Source organism: Cygnus olor, chromosome Z, assembly GCF_009769625.2.
Source record: "Cygnus olor isolate bCygOlo1 chromosome Z, bCygOlo1.pri.v2, whole genome shotgun sequence".
Lineage (NCBI taxonomy): Eukaryota > Metazoa > Chordata > Aves > Anseriformes > Anatidae > Cygnus > Cygnus olor.
Genome location: NC_049198.1, coordinates 5,359,485 through 5,374,509, shown reverse-complemented (window position 1 = coordinate 5,374,509; position 15,025 = coordinate 5,359,485). Strand labels below are relative to the sequence as shown.

The following is a 15,025-nucleotide window of genomic DNA, read 5'->3' as shown; positions in this document are numbered from 1 at the left end:
CGCAAATTTGACAGGTCTTGAAACAGTCCTGAGACAGACTGAAGGAAGGGAAAAAAAATCGTTGGATGGGAAATGCATTTCCACACAACTCTTCCAAATGGTGTTTGGTATTCCTGAGTATCACAGCACAAAAAGCATTTCAAGTCAATTAACGCATTTTCTCAAATACATTTTTAATGTGTGCTTTATTTATATCTAACTCATTAATTTCCACATATTGAACCCCAAACACATCAGAAAGCTTTATTCACAGGAACTAACTCTGTCTTGGTTTACATCAGAGTAGAGGGAGAAAACAAAACCAAAAACTACGGAACTGTAATAAATGCAACATTAGCTATAAAAAATGACACACACACCCCCCCCCCCTCCATTTTAAGTGAGATCAAAGCCAATCAACACCAAGTTTGTAATGTGGCTACAGAATCAGTCTTTCTGTAACCAGGCTGCCTGCTGGAGAGATTGCTTCTGTGAATGCTATTTTAACATTTACTGAATGTGAGGTTATGTCCACACCAGCCATAGGAGTACAGGTGCACATTAATAAAGAGTCTCTTCTTACATAGCTTATGATTTTTATGCAGCATCGTTTCCTTCAGCTTTCTTTTTCATTAATATTTAAGGAGAAAGTCACTTCACTATGATATTCAGATTTCAGTGAGATCATTCCTAAAATATTTAAACTGGATAATGCAATTTTCTAGAAATAGTGATAAATATAACCTCAGTCTCCTGACCCCATAATACCTGCAGGTGGAAAAATATACTGGAGGCATTTTAAAAATCCACATGGCGGGCTGACCCCATTTTTTATACCAAGAAACAGAGACAAACAAGGACAAAGCCATCAGAAGGTTTTCTGATGTATTCTCCTGGCCATAGTGAAGGTCTTTACAATCTTTTTCTAAGAGAGTGTCTGCTAAGAATGAAATTCTCACCATGACATTGGGCTAGAGAAGTAATCTCTCTGTGTTTTGGTTTTGTATCAGAAGCTGGTGATAATAACAAGATCATGTTGGGAAGTGTGTATTTTTGTTTTTTCTTAAATGAGAGGAACATAATAAACATTTTTCAGAGATTACCTATTCTGGGAGATCTTCAAAGAAATTCTGAAATACAGATTTATTTATTTATTTATTTATTTTTATTTATTTATTTTTTAATCAGAAAATCTCCCTTCCCTGCTTCTTCCCCCCAAGAGAGAGAAAAGAAAAGAAAGAGAATATTTTATTTGTCAGTGGAGTTTTTGGTGCTCTCAGATTTTCCATTCTCTTCTGAGTTTTTACTGTAACTGTCCCCCATACCTTTTAACTGATTGTTGTGAGATCCTAGGCATTAGAGTTAGAAATAAGAGTTTCAGAGATGAGTTACTATCCATCCAAGAGGGGCTAAAGTCATGGAGTTGAGCGTGTTCTCTGTGGAGTACGCAGAATCTCGAGTGGCAACCTGGAATCTGAGCTTCACAGACTCTCCTCATGGGGAATAAAGTCAATTCATAGCATCCTTTCTGGACTATATAAGAGAAAGAACTGATATTTGACTGTGGAAATTGTATAGAGAATGAACAAATAACCTACTTTAAAACTACCTTCACAAGTGAAAAAGTAAATAATGCATTTTCAGCTATTTTGCTTCCTCTGTGGCTAATCAAATGGTGATCAATGGTTGACTGGAACCTGTTTAGTGCTACAATGTTTCAGAGAAACAAGTCGTTAAAGACAGAAATGAATTTCCTCTCCTTATCACTGTTTTCCCTCTTTCCATGGTTCTGATCCTGGGTTTTTCTGATTTCTGGGCTCTGGCTCAGCTTTACCAGCTGCAGATGTGCAATGGTGTGAAACCTTTAACAAACATGTCTTTGGCTTGTGACTATATGGAGTGTTTTGCACTCTGCAACATCTCATTTGGCTGAATAAATAAGAACTTCAAAACAAACATCCTATTCCAAAGGCAAAGTGCTCCTTGTATTTTAAACTCAGCACTTACTGCACTTGTAAATATGCTTCAGCATGGCTTGTGGTATATATGATTAGATGCTACATGGGGAGTTTTATTGTTTTATAGTTACTACAGCAGCAGCAGCAGAGCACAGAGTGCATGAAGTCTACATAATTGTGGAAGGGAATGGAGTAATTTCAGCTACAGTTATTCCCTTATCCATAAGTTAACCTATGTAATTTTCTTATTTTCTTTGCAACACTAACTTCAAGGAGAGTCTCGCTGAGACTCTGCACTACTTTCCCTTCCCCTTCTGTTTGAATGTTCAAGTATATCCCATGGATACAAAAATATGGGTCACTCCTGTCATGTAATATGAAGTAGACAAATGACCAGATACATACATAAATCCTTTAAATGACTAAGGAAAGATCATTTAAACTCTCAACTGACATCCTCATTATGGCTGTTCAACAATACAAGGCTATTCATGCAATACTCCGATACCATTGTTTGAAAACCATCAAAACCACAGGCAGCCGCATGCTGAGGTACAGTAAATGTCAGGTCTATAGTGTGTATTTTTGAGAATTGTTTAATGCTGGCACAGTGTGTGTGCCAAAGAGGGCATAATCAAACAGGCAGCACTCTTCATTGTACACATCTCATCGGGGTTTGAAAATTACTCGAATTCAATCCAGTAGCAGAAAATGACAAAGTAGAGACCCATTAGGATTTTGCATAGAAGCTACATAGCAGAAAGGAAGCAAATGGTTAAATCAGAAGGTTTTTTATCCACACATGCAAAAAGCCACCAGTAGACACCACCTGTCAATGAAATCAACTTCTAGTAAGCAAGACTGAAATAAAGTCTTGCTTAATAGAAATTTTAACCTCTAAGTCAGTTTAAAAGAGTAGAGGGAGGGCAGCCAAAAATATGTTTTCGTCTTAAGCCTCCCTGAGGTGCTTTGGTCAGGATTTTGTGTACCATTTCAGTGACTGATACCCACGGAGAGCTGGTGTTGCTGGGTGATATGAGCAGATCTACATGGGGCTTGCTCACGTTTTGTGTCTCTTATTCATTTGTCGAGGATGTTTTAATACCTATTTCCAGAATATCTCAGTTCACAACACACCTGGTTAAAGGAGAGAGTGACATTCATTACACATCTCTTATTTCTAAGACTTTCTTAGAAATGAAAGCTTTTCTAAGCTGGGCTACATTTAAACAGAAATGTAAGAAAGCTTTCTTAGCTGGCCTACATTTAAACAGTACTTCTTCCAAGCTCAGGATAGGTGCATCCCTAAGAGTAGGAAATCGGGGAAGGGGGGCAGGAAACCTGCGTGGAAGAGCAAGGACCTCATCGATAAGATCAAAAGGAAGAGGAAGGTCTATGAAATGTGGAAAAAGGACCTGTCATCTTGGGAGGAGTAAAGAAGTGTTGTTAGGCCCTGCAGGGATGTGACGAGGAAGGTTAAAGCCCACCTAGAGATGAGGCTTGCAAAAGAGATAAAGGATAATAAGAAGTTTTTTTTTTTTTAATTATGTAAACAGTAAAAGGAAGACTAGGGATAATGTGGGTCCCTTGCTGAACGAGGGGGGTGTCCTGGTAACGGGAGATGCCAAGAAGGCGGAGATACTGAATGCTTTCTTTGCTTCAGTCTTCGCTTCAAGGACTCCCCCCAGGACTCCTCAACCCTGGTGGGGGGAGAAAGGAGTTGGGAAATGGAGGGCTCCCCCGTGGTTGATGAGAGAGTGGTTCAGGAGCGTCTGAGTGGGCTCAACGCACACAAATCCGTGGGTCCCGATGGGATGCATCCATGTGTGCTAAGGGAGTTAGCAGAGGTGATCGCCGAACCGCTCTCTATCGTCTTGGAAAGGTCCTGGAGAACAGGAGAGGTGCCTGAAGATTGGAGGACAGCCAGTGTCACTCCAGTCTTCAAGAAGGGCAAGAAGGAGGATCTGGGAAACTACAGGCCAGTCAGGCTCACCTCTGTCCCTGGAAAGGTGTTGGAACATCTTGTTCTGGATGTCATCTCCAAGCAATTGGAAGAGAAGGATGTTATGAGGAGTAGTCAGCATGGATTCACCAAGGATAAGTCGTGCTCGACCAACCTCATTGCCTTCTATGATGGCATCACCAGCTGGGTAGATGGGGGGAGAGCAGTGGATGTCATCTGCCTTGACTTTATCAAGGCTTTTGATACTGTCTCCGATGACATCCTGATAGCAAAGCTGAGAAAGTGTGGGATAGAGGAGTGGACAGTAAGGTGGGTTGAGAACTGGCTGACCGGCCGAGCTCAGAGGGTGGTGATCGGCGGCTCAGAGTCCGGCTGGAGCCCTGTGACTAGCGGCGTTCCCCAGGAGTCGGTGCTGGGGCCAGTCTTGTTCAACATCTTCATCAACGACCTTGATGAGGGAATAGTGTCTGCCCTCAGCAAGTATGCTGATGACACAAAGCTGGGAGGAGTGGCCGACACACCAGAAGGCTGTGGTGCCATTCAGTGAGACCTGGACAGGCTGGAGAGCTGGGCAGGAAGAAACCAAATGAGGTTATATAAGAGCAAGTGTAGAGTCCTACACCTAGGAAGGAACAACCGCACGTATCAGTACAGGCTGGGGGATGACCTGCTGCAGAGAAGCTCTGCAGAGAAGGACCTGGGGGTCCTGGTGGACGACAGGTTGACCATGAGCCAGCAGTGTGCCCTGGTGGCCAAGAAGGCCAATGGGATCCTGGCGTGCATTTAAAGGAGCATGGCCAGCAGGTCAAGGGAGGTGATCCTCTCCCTCTGCTCTGCCCTGGTCAGGCCTCACCTGGAGTACTGTGTCCAGTTCTGGGCTCCCCGGTACAAAAAAGACAGGGATCTCCTGGAAAGAGTCCAGCGGAGGGCCACAAAGATGATATGGGGCCTGGAGCATCTTCCCTATGGGGAAAGACTGAGAGGCCTGTCTCTGTTCAGCCTTGAGAAAAGAAGACTGAGAGGGGATCTCAACTATGTGTATAAACAACTGAGGTGTGGGAGACAGTGGGATTTGGCCAACCTCTTTTCGGTGGTTTGTGGGGATAGGACAAGGGGTAATGGCCACAAGATAGAGCACAGGAAGTTCCACACCAACGTGCGAAAGAACTTCTTCACAGTGAGGGTGACGGAGCACTGGAACAGGCTGCCCAGGGAGGTTGTAGGGTCTCCTTCTCTGGAGATATTCAAGGCCCGTCTAGACGCCTACCTGGGCAGCCTGCTCTAAGGAAACTTCTTTGGCAGGGGGGTTGGACCTGATGATCTTTCGAGGTCCCTTCCAACCCCTTCAATTCTGTGATTCTGTGATTCTTTCAGTGATCAAGTAAAAATTGGAAAATACAGCATTTGTTCATTCAGTCTCTGCAAAATCTGAGATAGAGGAGAAAGGAGCATAGAAGCATCCTTACCTAAATAGCACTGTACACTGATGGGCTTCAGGAGTGTCATCATTGCAGATGAGTGGTCAGGTCAAGTGAAGATCTCTGGAAGAGGAGGAGCAGGCAGAGAGCAGGGATGAGAATTTTTTCATCAACACTACCTTATGCCCAAGGTTTCTTTGGACCTGTCTCTACCTGGAAATCCTGATTGGACATAAGTAGAGATTCTGCCATTTGGCTAGATTTTCCCTGGGAGGAAAAATTTCTTCAATAAGGCTGCCAGTTATGCAGGAATCTGGGACATATGCACAGCATGTGTGAAAAACAGCTCTGCACATTCACAGTTAGCCTGACACATCTGGGAAATGTCAGACTTGCAGAACAAACAATCTGTGCGTCACAACTGTCCTGGGTTGACTGAACACAAAGAGAAGATGTAGGTAGCAAGCACTCTGCAGCTGCCAACCACTGGACTCACTATGTATCCTGTGAATGAGCATACGTTGCTTCTTGTGATTAAAAATGGCACTCGTGAATCAGGAGAAATTTGCAGACATCATGCATCCACCCCAGCTGGGACATATCTGACCAAGATCCTGACTTAGATCAAACATGACTTAATCCAGCCCTTCCTGGCTTTCCCTCTCATTTAGCCTATTTCTTCTTGTGTGATGGCAGAAACTTGAGCTGATTTTCTATCAGCATTCAAAGTCTCCAAAAATTATATTTTGAAGACCATTTATCTATTAGAGTAGCAAAGTATAAGCAGCTCTAAGCAACTGCCCCAGGCTCTCTCTGACAGTAATATTACATAGGCACAGGACTGCAGCTGGAGAAGTAACTATTGATATAAATCAACAAGCCAATTAACAAAAAGTAGATTCCTTTTATTGGATAGATTTTAGTGTTCTGTGGTTTTTTTTTTTTGTTTGTTTGTTTATTTGGTTTTGGTTTTATGTTGTTTGTTTTGCTTTGTTTTTGTTTTTGAAAGAAAATAAATTACCTGCCCCTGAAAAATGGTAGGAAGCACTAAGTATATTTACTTCTTCTGGGTTACCAACCTAGACAGAAGTAGGTCAGAAGCTAGAATCACCATGTCTTGAGCAGTTTCTCAGACTTTTAAAGCTAAGCCTTCTAACTACCCCCAAAAATTAAAAAGTCCACTAACTGTCCCAGTAACATTGCTAAACTTTATTTTCCAAGTAAGAAGCATGTGAACCATAGATATTACTTTTATTGTTTGCTTTCGTTTTACTGTATATGATCTATACTCTTCCTGCCTTAAAAATGGCTATTGCAATTATTTCACAGACCAATTTTTGCCTTAACTAATGAGTCCACAGATATGGATAGATGAACACCACCATAGTTAAACTCTATCAGAAATGTATAACTGTGAATGACACAAGAAATAAGACTTGTATGTACAGCTGCATGATGCAGTAAAAAAATTACTAAACTACAGATGTGATGAAAAGATAATTTCTTTCTCAGGTGGGACAACAGCTCTACAGGAATTACCAGCCCAAACATCTTGTTGCAAATGTGCATATATATTTGTTGCATAAAGAACTACTGGGGGAGTTTCTTAGGGGAGAGAGAGCTTGAGAGAGAGAGAGATCACATTTAATAGTTTGAAGCCTATCAGATAGTTCAGAATATACTGGAACACAAGTATATATTGCATGGAGGGGAGAAATTAAAGTACAGTGCCTGATCACCCATGTGTAAACCTAAGGCTAATAATTCATGCTTGCTCCACAGAATTTTTGCAGCAAGATGTGATTAATTAACGTTTACAAAACACTTTACAATCCTTGGGTTGCCAGAGCTATGCTATATATAAATCCAAGTGATGACGGAGATTACTCCTATTAATTTACTACTACTGCCCTTTGCGTATGATCTCAAGAAACTTCTGAAATTTTAGTCTCAAACTGAAATGTTAGTGCATCATCTGATTTTGGCATCTTTACATATGATTTCATCACTCTTAGGAGGACACCAGAAAAATAGATGTAATTCCCCAAAGCTGAAATGACTCATGTTAACACTGCAGTCCCAAAGCATGACAAATCTTTATACAGACCCATGATAGGATGCTAACAGTATGACAGCATAATGAAGTAATTTGTTCACTCCACTGTATTCTACATCATTAAACTTCATAACTGATGTTATCCAGAACCAGAAGTCAAAGACGTGGACATCAACAGAAAAATACATGACAGGGTGAGGTGATTGATGCTTTTTTTTTTTTTTTTGATGCATTGATGCTTTTTTTTTTTTTTTTCCTAATTGTTGTTTTTCTCTATGCTTGTTTGTTTTCTGCTTTATGCACCATAGGCTAAAAGAGGAGCTCATAATTCACCACCAATGAGTTATTATCATTTTTTTAGAAGTTAATGAGATCCTTAATGTTATCATCTTTCTTGGAAGAAGAGACTCTAAATAAGTTAGGTAATAAAAATAGTAAGAGCTTTTGTCATTGTCTGGATTTCCAACAAAAAATAAGTTCTGTGTGATACAGCTCTGCAGAAGTGCACAATGTTGGTCTACCTGCTGCTCTCCTAACTTATAAATCAATTTGTCAAATTTTAACCATATTTGACAAAAAAGTTAACACCTTAGATACACAGACCTCCAAGAAAATTCATCAGAAGAGGTGGGCAGGGAAGAGAGAACCTGCTAATGGTCTAGCTTAGGTCCAGGCTACAGTGTGAGCTTTGCTGTTCATAGGCTCCAGAAACTCCAGACAAGGAACGGACCTAAAAAAATTATGTGTATGTGAAAACATTTAAGTTCTCACATATAAGAATTACCAACATCAAATAATGCCATATTGTAAAGTTGCATTATAGCAAGACTCCTTAGCTCTCTGGTCCTTCATCATAGATAGCAGTTTTCTTTGGCTTTGTAAGTTGAAGTGATTTTATTTTCCTAGAGGATCAAGACATCTGTTTTCTGTGTGAGAAAATGTAGACACTGGCAGAGAAAAAAAAAAAAAAGAAAGAAAGAAAGAAAGAAAGAAAGAAAGAAAGAAAGAAAGAAAGGAAGGAAGGAAGGAGGGAAGGAAGGAAGGAAGGATACAGAATAAAGAAATTTGAGCTGAGTTCTGTACTAATAAACTGAACGTGCATGGCAATGGTCAAGAACATGGTGGTCAACAGGAACCAAATATCCCATGTCGATGCCAGGAAATGCTTCAAGCTCTAAAAACAAGGGTGCTGCATATTAGTTATTCACAGGGTAAAGTTTTTTTTTAACTATCCTAATCACCATATGATGGCCAAGAAATATTTAGGGCAAGTGCTGTCTGTAACAAGCTAAATTTATGCTGGGAAATGTTCTATCTGATTAGCAGCATAAAAAAACACATTCAAGTGTCTATGAGTATTTCCCAGATCATCTCAATTTATTGTTACAGACAAAGATGATGTATATTAAAATATCTTAATCTAATATTTATTTATCTTGATGGCAATTTGCTTGCTTTTGACTGTGTTTATAAGCTTTAATGAAAAAAAGAGCAAAATGAGAGGGTGGAAACAAACCACCAACAGCAGGTGTTAGGAACTCAAGAAAGATTTTGACATTCCTGCTACCACCAAGACAATCCTTCATGGGAATCGTGACTGTATTTCCTTCCACTCTTTGAAACTTGCCTTTGATGACCGGAGAAAAATAACTAACATGGATTATGACCAGACACACTCAGAATATCAGGTTGGTGTGAACAGAACTAGACAGCCTACCTGTAAAAAACACATGAATCGGGGATCTTGGCACACCCTCCACAGTCCAATGAACACAGTGTTGGGAATATGCTATGACAGTGGTATTAGAAATGCTTAGAAATGCTTAGAATTGCAAAATCACTGGGTAGTAATAGATGAAAGAATTCCCAAAGGTGGTGTAAAGTGAGCCAGGATTGTGCAGAACTAATATTTGACTCAGCTTTATTATCAGATGTCTTAGACACAGATCCCTCGCTGCCATTTAATCAGGGTTATTGAACACTTTGGACCCAACAAAATGAAGCTGAAATTTGGGAGTCCTAAGAGATCTGATTCTCTATAATTATTTGTATCACCATTGAAGAGAATAAAATATGTATTAGAGTGTTTTTAGATTATAACATCATAGTCTGCTCGGATAAGGTGATGAGAAAGCTGAATTTTCTCTACATTTTTTGATTTATTGTTAATTACTATGATGTTTTGCTCTAATAAATTGTATTCACACTTAGAATTTTCAAATGGATGCCAATTTTGTATAATAATTTATCAGAAAATGTGCAGAACTGCTGCACGGAGCAAAAAGATAAAACTATTTAGAAAAGATTTATTGCACTGCTCATGGTGTAGCATCTATGACTTAAGATCATTAGCAGTTTGCCTTCCCGTTCACAGATCTGACAATACATGAGGGCAGATTTAACAGTGGATATTAAATAACTAAGGATTATAAACCACATAGATCATTGTGAAAGGCTGTTTTCCATTAAAAAAAAAAAATGCTGAAAACCATCTCTTTTTCTCCCAAACCTCCCTTGCATGTTCTCATACGAGTGCTTACCACAACTGGTGCACAAACTGACAGACATGTACAGAAGCAGAGCTGAACCCCAGTTAAAAAAAAAAAAAAAAAAAAAGCTGGAACAGTTAAGTTGCAAAGGCACCTGATGTAGCTGGAGACAGGATTCCTAAAAAATGGTTTTTTTAACACCACAAGCCACTAACATGAACCTCTCCCTGCCAAGACAAATACAAATAATTATAGAATCATTATAATGACCGCAAAAAGAAGTTAAGGAAATAATGAAAATGATGCCAGTGGTAACAGTGAAATCCTGATGATCTTGCTCAGTATTCACTCAAGTTTCCCTCAGAAGAGGAAAATTAACAAGAAAAACACATGTACAGAACGGATCCAGATGGTCTTACCTTCAGAATATGTAGATTTAGAAAGAAAGGGTGAACTTTGGATAAAGATTTTAGGCTGAAGTACAGAAAATGTTGATTTTTTTTTTTTCTACATAGCAGTCACTGCAAAACTTTTGACTTTTATAGGCACAAAGGTGAGACACACCTAAACAGGGTTGCCCCACATTTCAGAGGGATGTGAAAACATGCCAAGATCCCCATGAATCTTCCTCCATTAACGAACTTCCTTAGCATCTTCCCTATTTTCTCTGCTCCCAGGAAGGAAAGAGAATGCAATTTTTCAACTCCCTCAAGGCTATGCTACCCCTCATCCAGTGTCCATTTGTGTCCAATCTCTGCTACTTCATTGACAGGTGGTAGACAATAACCCCAAGATACAGCAAGTCAAAGGAGAGAGTTATAAAGGGCATTTGCATAAAGCATGTGCCTTGATTATCTTCATAACAATATCAATGGCAAATCACCTATTTAGCTTAGTGAAAACAGAGTTAAACCACTTAACAAACCCTTTTTACGGGAGCACAAAATATTTAGTCAACATAATATACTAGCAAGTGCTTGGTTTAGCATGTTGGCTGAGCTGCAAGAAGTACACTAATGAAATTATTGTCATTTGGGAAACAGCCCACTCTCTGGAAGCTTGCCTGGATGATTTGATCTGAATCCAACATAACTTGGATATTTTTATTTTATTTTTTTTTTAAACCTGAAACATAGAGTAATGCAAATATGTTAACTAACACTATTTTCATAAAAACCTGCTGCTGTGCTAAGATACCCCAGGCTGTGCACAAATTTTTGTTCTAAAGTCTGTAGGAAAAGCAACCAGTTTTGACCCTTTTACCTGAAATTATCATAGTAATGAAAGTCCTAGTTTCTCAGTTGAGAGTTGAAGTGTAGCTTCTGTGCCCAGCAAGACTGAAGCCTTTGTATCACGGTGTTTCTGTCTCACCATATGTTTAGAATATCACAAAAAACAGAATCACCTTGGCAACATGATTTCTACTGTTCCAGTGAGATAGTGGTTTTATGTAACTTCTAGTACTGGTCAGTCCCTTAATTGCAGCATAGACCTGACAAAAAAGCATACTTAAGAGGAACTCCTAATCTTCATCTGCAGATCTTATTGTTTATACTGTTTTGTTAGGAGGATGCTCATCCAGATAATCCATTTTGAATCTTTGACAGAAATCGTGCAATAGAATTAAAATGCTCCAAAGCAAGACATAGAAATGGAGGGTAGCAATATCCCATGTCCAACATGAAATTTAGGGGATATATATGCATCTCAATTCATGCTCCAAACTCCTTGCCCAACTCCTTCATGTCATGAGAATCTGAAAACAGCTACATGTGAATAACTTTGTTGTCTCAATGCACTGTATGCCCAGACATCTAAGGTACAAAATGCCTGAGGCCATTTCAGATGCATGAACTGGGGCTCCCACTGGTGGATGACCTCTCTAGCTGTCAGCCCCTGAACCCTGAAATCCTCTCTGCAGCATGGTACCATTTCCAGAGGGGTGGAGAACACCACATTTCTGGCTGGCTGGTTGGGCCTAATCACCATTAGGCTTAATTATGGAATGCATTAATTATTAGAGTATTAATTAAGAATGATCTTCACTTACTATTCTAGCCTGCTTTTCTCAGTGCTTTAGAAGAAAGAATAAACACTTTTAGGTGCCTAACAACAGAGGAAGACATCAACCGAGGACAGGTACTTAACTCAGAGCTCTAAGTAGGCCACTAAATCATGAAATAAGCAGGATCTCATACACTCCCCTGGAACATTGGTTTCTGCTGACTAGCTCAATTATTTATCAGTGCTGGCCTTTAAATCCCATTGTTCATCTCCTAACACCGTGTACAGTTAGATTAAAGAATTTAGAAATCCACTTTGGGTATCTGATTTAGGAGACTGTGAGTAAAACCTTCATACACGAGGTCTGGTTTGTTCTTCAGCTGTTGGTTATATGTGCAGAGGACAGAGCTGGCAGATGGTGTGCATGAGCCCGGGTGCGCATGTGCTTTTCTCTAAGCTATGCACCTCCATCACCTGTCAGGACTTGTATAAATTGTGTAGAAATTGTGTGCATACATATATAGCATTATTTTTCTATGAGGATGTATGAGGTATTGTGGAAAGTAACCAGAAATAAAGAACTGAATCACATTTTCTGTAACATTTTGTGTGTGTGTGTGTATGTGAGTGATAAAACTAAGTGTTTCCTAAAGTAAAAAACAAACAAACAAAAAAAAAAAAACACTATTTTTTTTAAACTAGTTTTAAAATTTAAATCCCAAACTTACATTACAGTTAAGCTTATATTCTTAAGCAATACTAGAGATGCCATCAAGTAAAATAGAACTATAATAATGTGCTTTTGGTAAAACATAAATAAATAAATAAAAGCCACAAAAATATTATCTGTTGAAAGTAGGAGGTTCCTACAGATATTTCTAAGCAGCAACAAATAACATTTCTATGCATACACTCTTCCTCACAGCATTTAACAACATATCTTGTGCTCCTACAAGCAATATTGTGGGATAGGTGAGCCCTTGTCTGATCTGCTGCAGAAGTGCGTTTGTCTTCCTGCAAACAGCAGGAGTTCCCATTAATTTTGTGTTGTCCTTCTCAATATAGCTGCCTCCAACCAACCCATCAAAGGTTTTTCCAAATATCTAAGAAAAGATTTCATTACAGCTTAAGCTATTTTAATGCCTCATACACGACAGAAGACTGTTTTGAACAAATGCTCTGTAATGATAAATATATTCTGGACAACTTCAGCTTTGTCATTTCTTTTTGCCTTCAGTGTGTGATGCTGCAAATGCACCTATTGCAATGGAAGATCCATTATAAACTCAATCAATTACACTCCAGATTTCATAGTTAAAAGATGATAAGTAATAACAGCAATGCTGTCCTCCTGGACAAAGGTATAGAACCTAAAAGACAAAAGATGGAAAATGAGCTTCATAATAAGCTTCCACCACTCATTTGCATTTCCAATTGTCAATGCCATCATATTTTAAGCCAAATTTATAACAAGCCTAATTTGAAGAGATAAATATTTGAAAAAAAAAATATTATTTCATCATTTTCTTTAATGTTTGAACACATTCGCCAAGTACAGAATTCCTTAGGGCCTGAGGCTGCGTTTCTAAGACAGTTGGAAGGCAATCAAGTTAAAACTGCTGCAGCCCAGTCCTCCGTGTGCTGCCAGATTTCAAATGCTAACCTGGCAGAAAATTCATCATTTTGCTGCTGTTGTTTTCCTGTGTGACATTTCTGCTCCACAGGTTTAGCTGACATGGACCAGTTCATGGAGGGGGTCACTAAGAATTAGGTCCGGCACAAAGCAATAGGCGAAGCCATTGCTTTAAGCACTACTTGGTCATGTAGGAATGTGGGGAATGTCACTCCCATAAAGAAAGACAGCCTGGATAAAACCTTTATAAATATGAAGACAGATCATCCTCCTATTTCCAAGCAATTGTCAAACAGATTAAAATTATACATATAGATCATCCTCCTATTTCCAAGCAATTGTCAAACAGATTAAAATTATACATATATATATATTATATATATATAAAACTTGTACATTATTGTTTTTAAATATTTTCCATAGAAGCTCCCTTTGAGGGAATGAGAAGATAAAGCTTCAGTGCTTACTCCATGAAACTTGACCTGGATCAAGTAAAACATGAAAAACATGCTTTTAATAATCAAAATTTACATTTTTTGTCAAGAAGTTACAGATTTCTGGTTGCTGTCTTAATTATATGTATAAGTTACCAGTTGTTACATGATCTGCAAAAATTATTTTAAAGGTACTTCGTTTGTCTGAATATAATTCACTCTGGGGCTATATTTAAACAGAGAAAAAACCTCACTGAACATGGTATAGCCAGGGGAGATCTCAAAGAAACCAATTTACTGCACTTAATAATAATTTTAAAATCCTCTCATTTTCCACGAAAAATACTCTAACTGAAATAGTTCTTACCTCATAAAGAGTTGTCTAAATCTGAATATTCCAGATTAGTTCTTATTTTGTCAAAGAATTCTAGGATTAAAAAAAGTGTTGTTGCTGCATTATGATACCTTTATACCTTTGTGTTGTGCACATGCTTCTGGGATTTTCTGGGGACAGGGTGTAATGGGTGAGGGGAATAGCATAGAGCATCCTTATCAAAATTACTTGGGAGGTGGCCTTATTAGACTATTGGCTAGTCCTCTAAGAAAAGTTGTAATTTCAATGAATTCCCTGAAAATTTATGACTATGAAAAAGCCCTAGAAAATATCACTTAGGGAAGATTTCCGAAATAATCCTAAGGCTTAGATTATATAGTCTAGACAGGACTTCATTTTCCATTTCTATGATCAGATGAGCAAGGTAAGACTAAGGTAAAATAAACATAACTGAAGAAAAGCATGTAGAGTTACCTAGAGTCAATGTGGAACAGGACATCCATCTTAGAAGTCTGGACTTCATTCAAATAAATAAGTTTTGTTTATTTATTTATTTATTTATTCTATTTGTTTTTGTTTTTGTTTTTGTTTTTTTAATTAATTTATTTATTTTATTTTTATTTTATGAGCTTGCTCAGTGGATTGTCTCTTTTGGACTTGTCAGCAATCATTTTCACTCAAAACTCAAAGGTTTCTTGTATTTCTTCCTGTAGTGGGTTTGCAGGGCAAGGTTTTGGTAGCAGGGGACCATAGGGGT

The 15,025-nt window shown here is 38.8% G+C and overlaps 1 protein-coding gene across 1 annotated transcript in view; it reads right to left on the bottom strand.

Moving 5' to 3' along the window:
* Positions 1-3,036: 3,036 nt before the first annotated feature.
* Positions 3,037-15,025, bottom strand: part of RIT2 (Ras like without CAAX 2) — a 207,613-nt gene continuing 195,624 nt past the window's right edge. Inside the window, exons 5-6 of the mRNA XM_040541740.1 lie at positions 5,367-5,441; positions 3,037-3,074 (exon numbers count right to left, since the gene is read on the bottom strand). Of these exons, the coding sequence (XP_040397674.1) occupies positions 5,406-5,441 (36 nt within the window). The 3' untranslated portion in view covers positions 3,037-3,074; positions 5,367-5,405. The remainder of the gene's footprint in view (positions 3,075-5,366; positions 5,442-15,025) is intronic.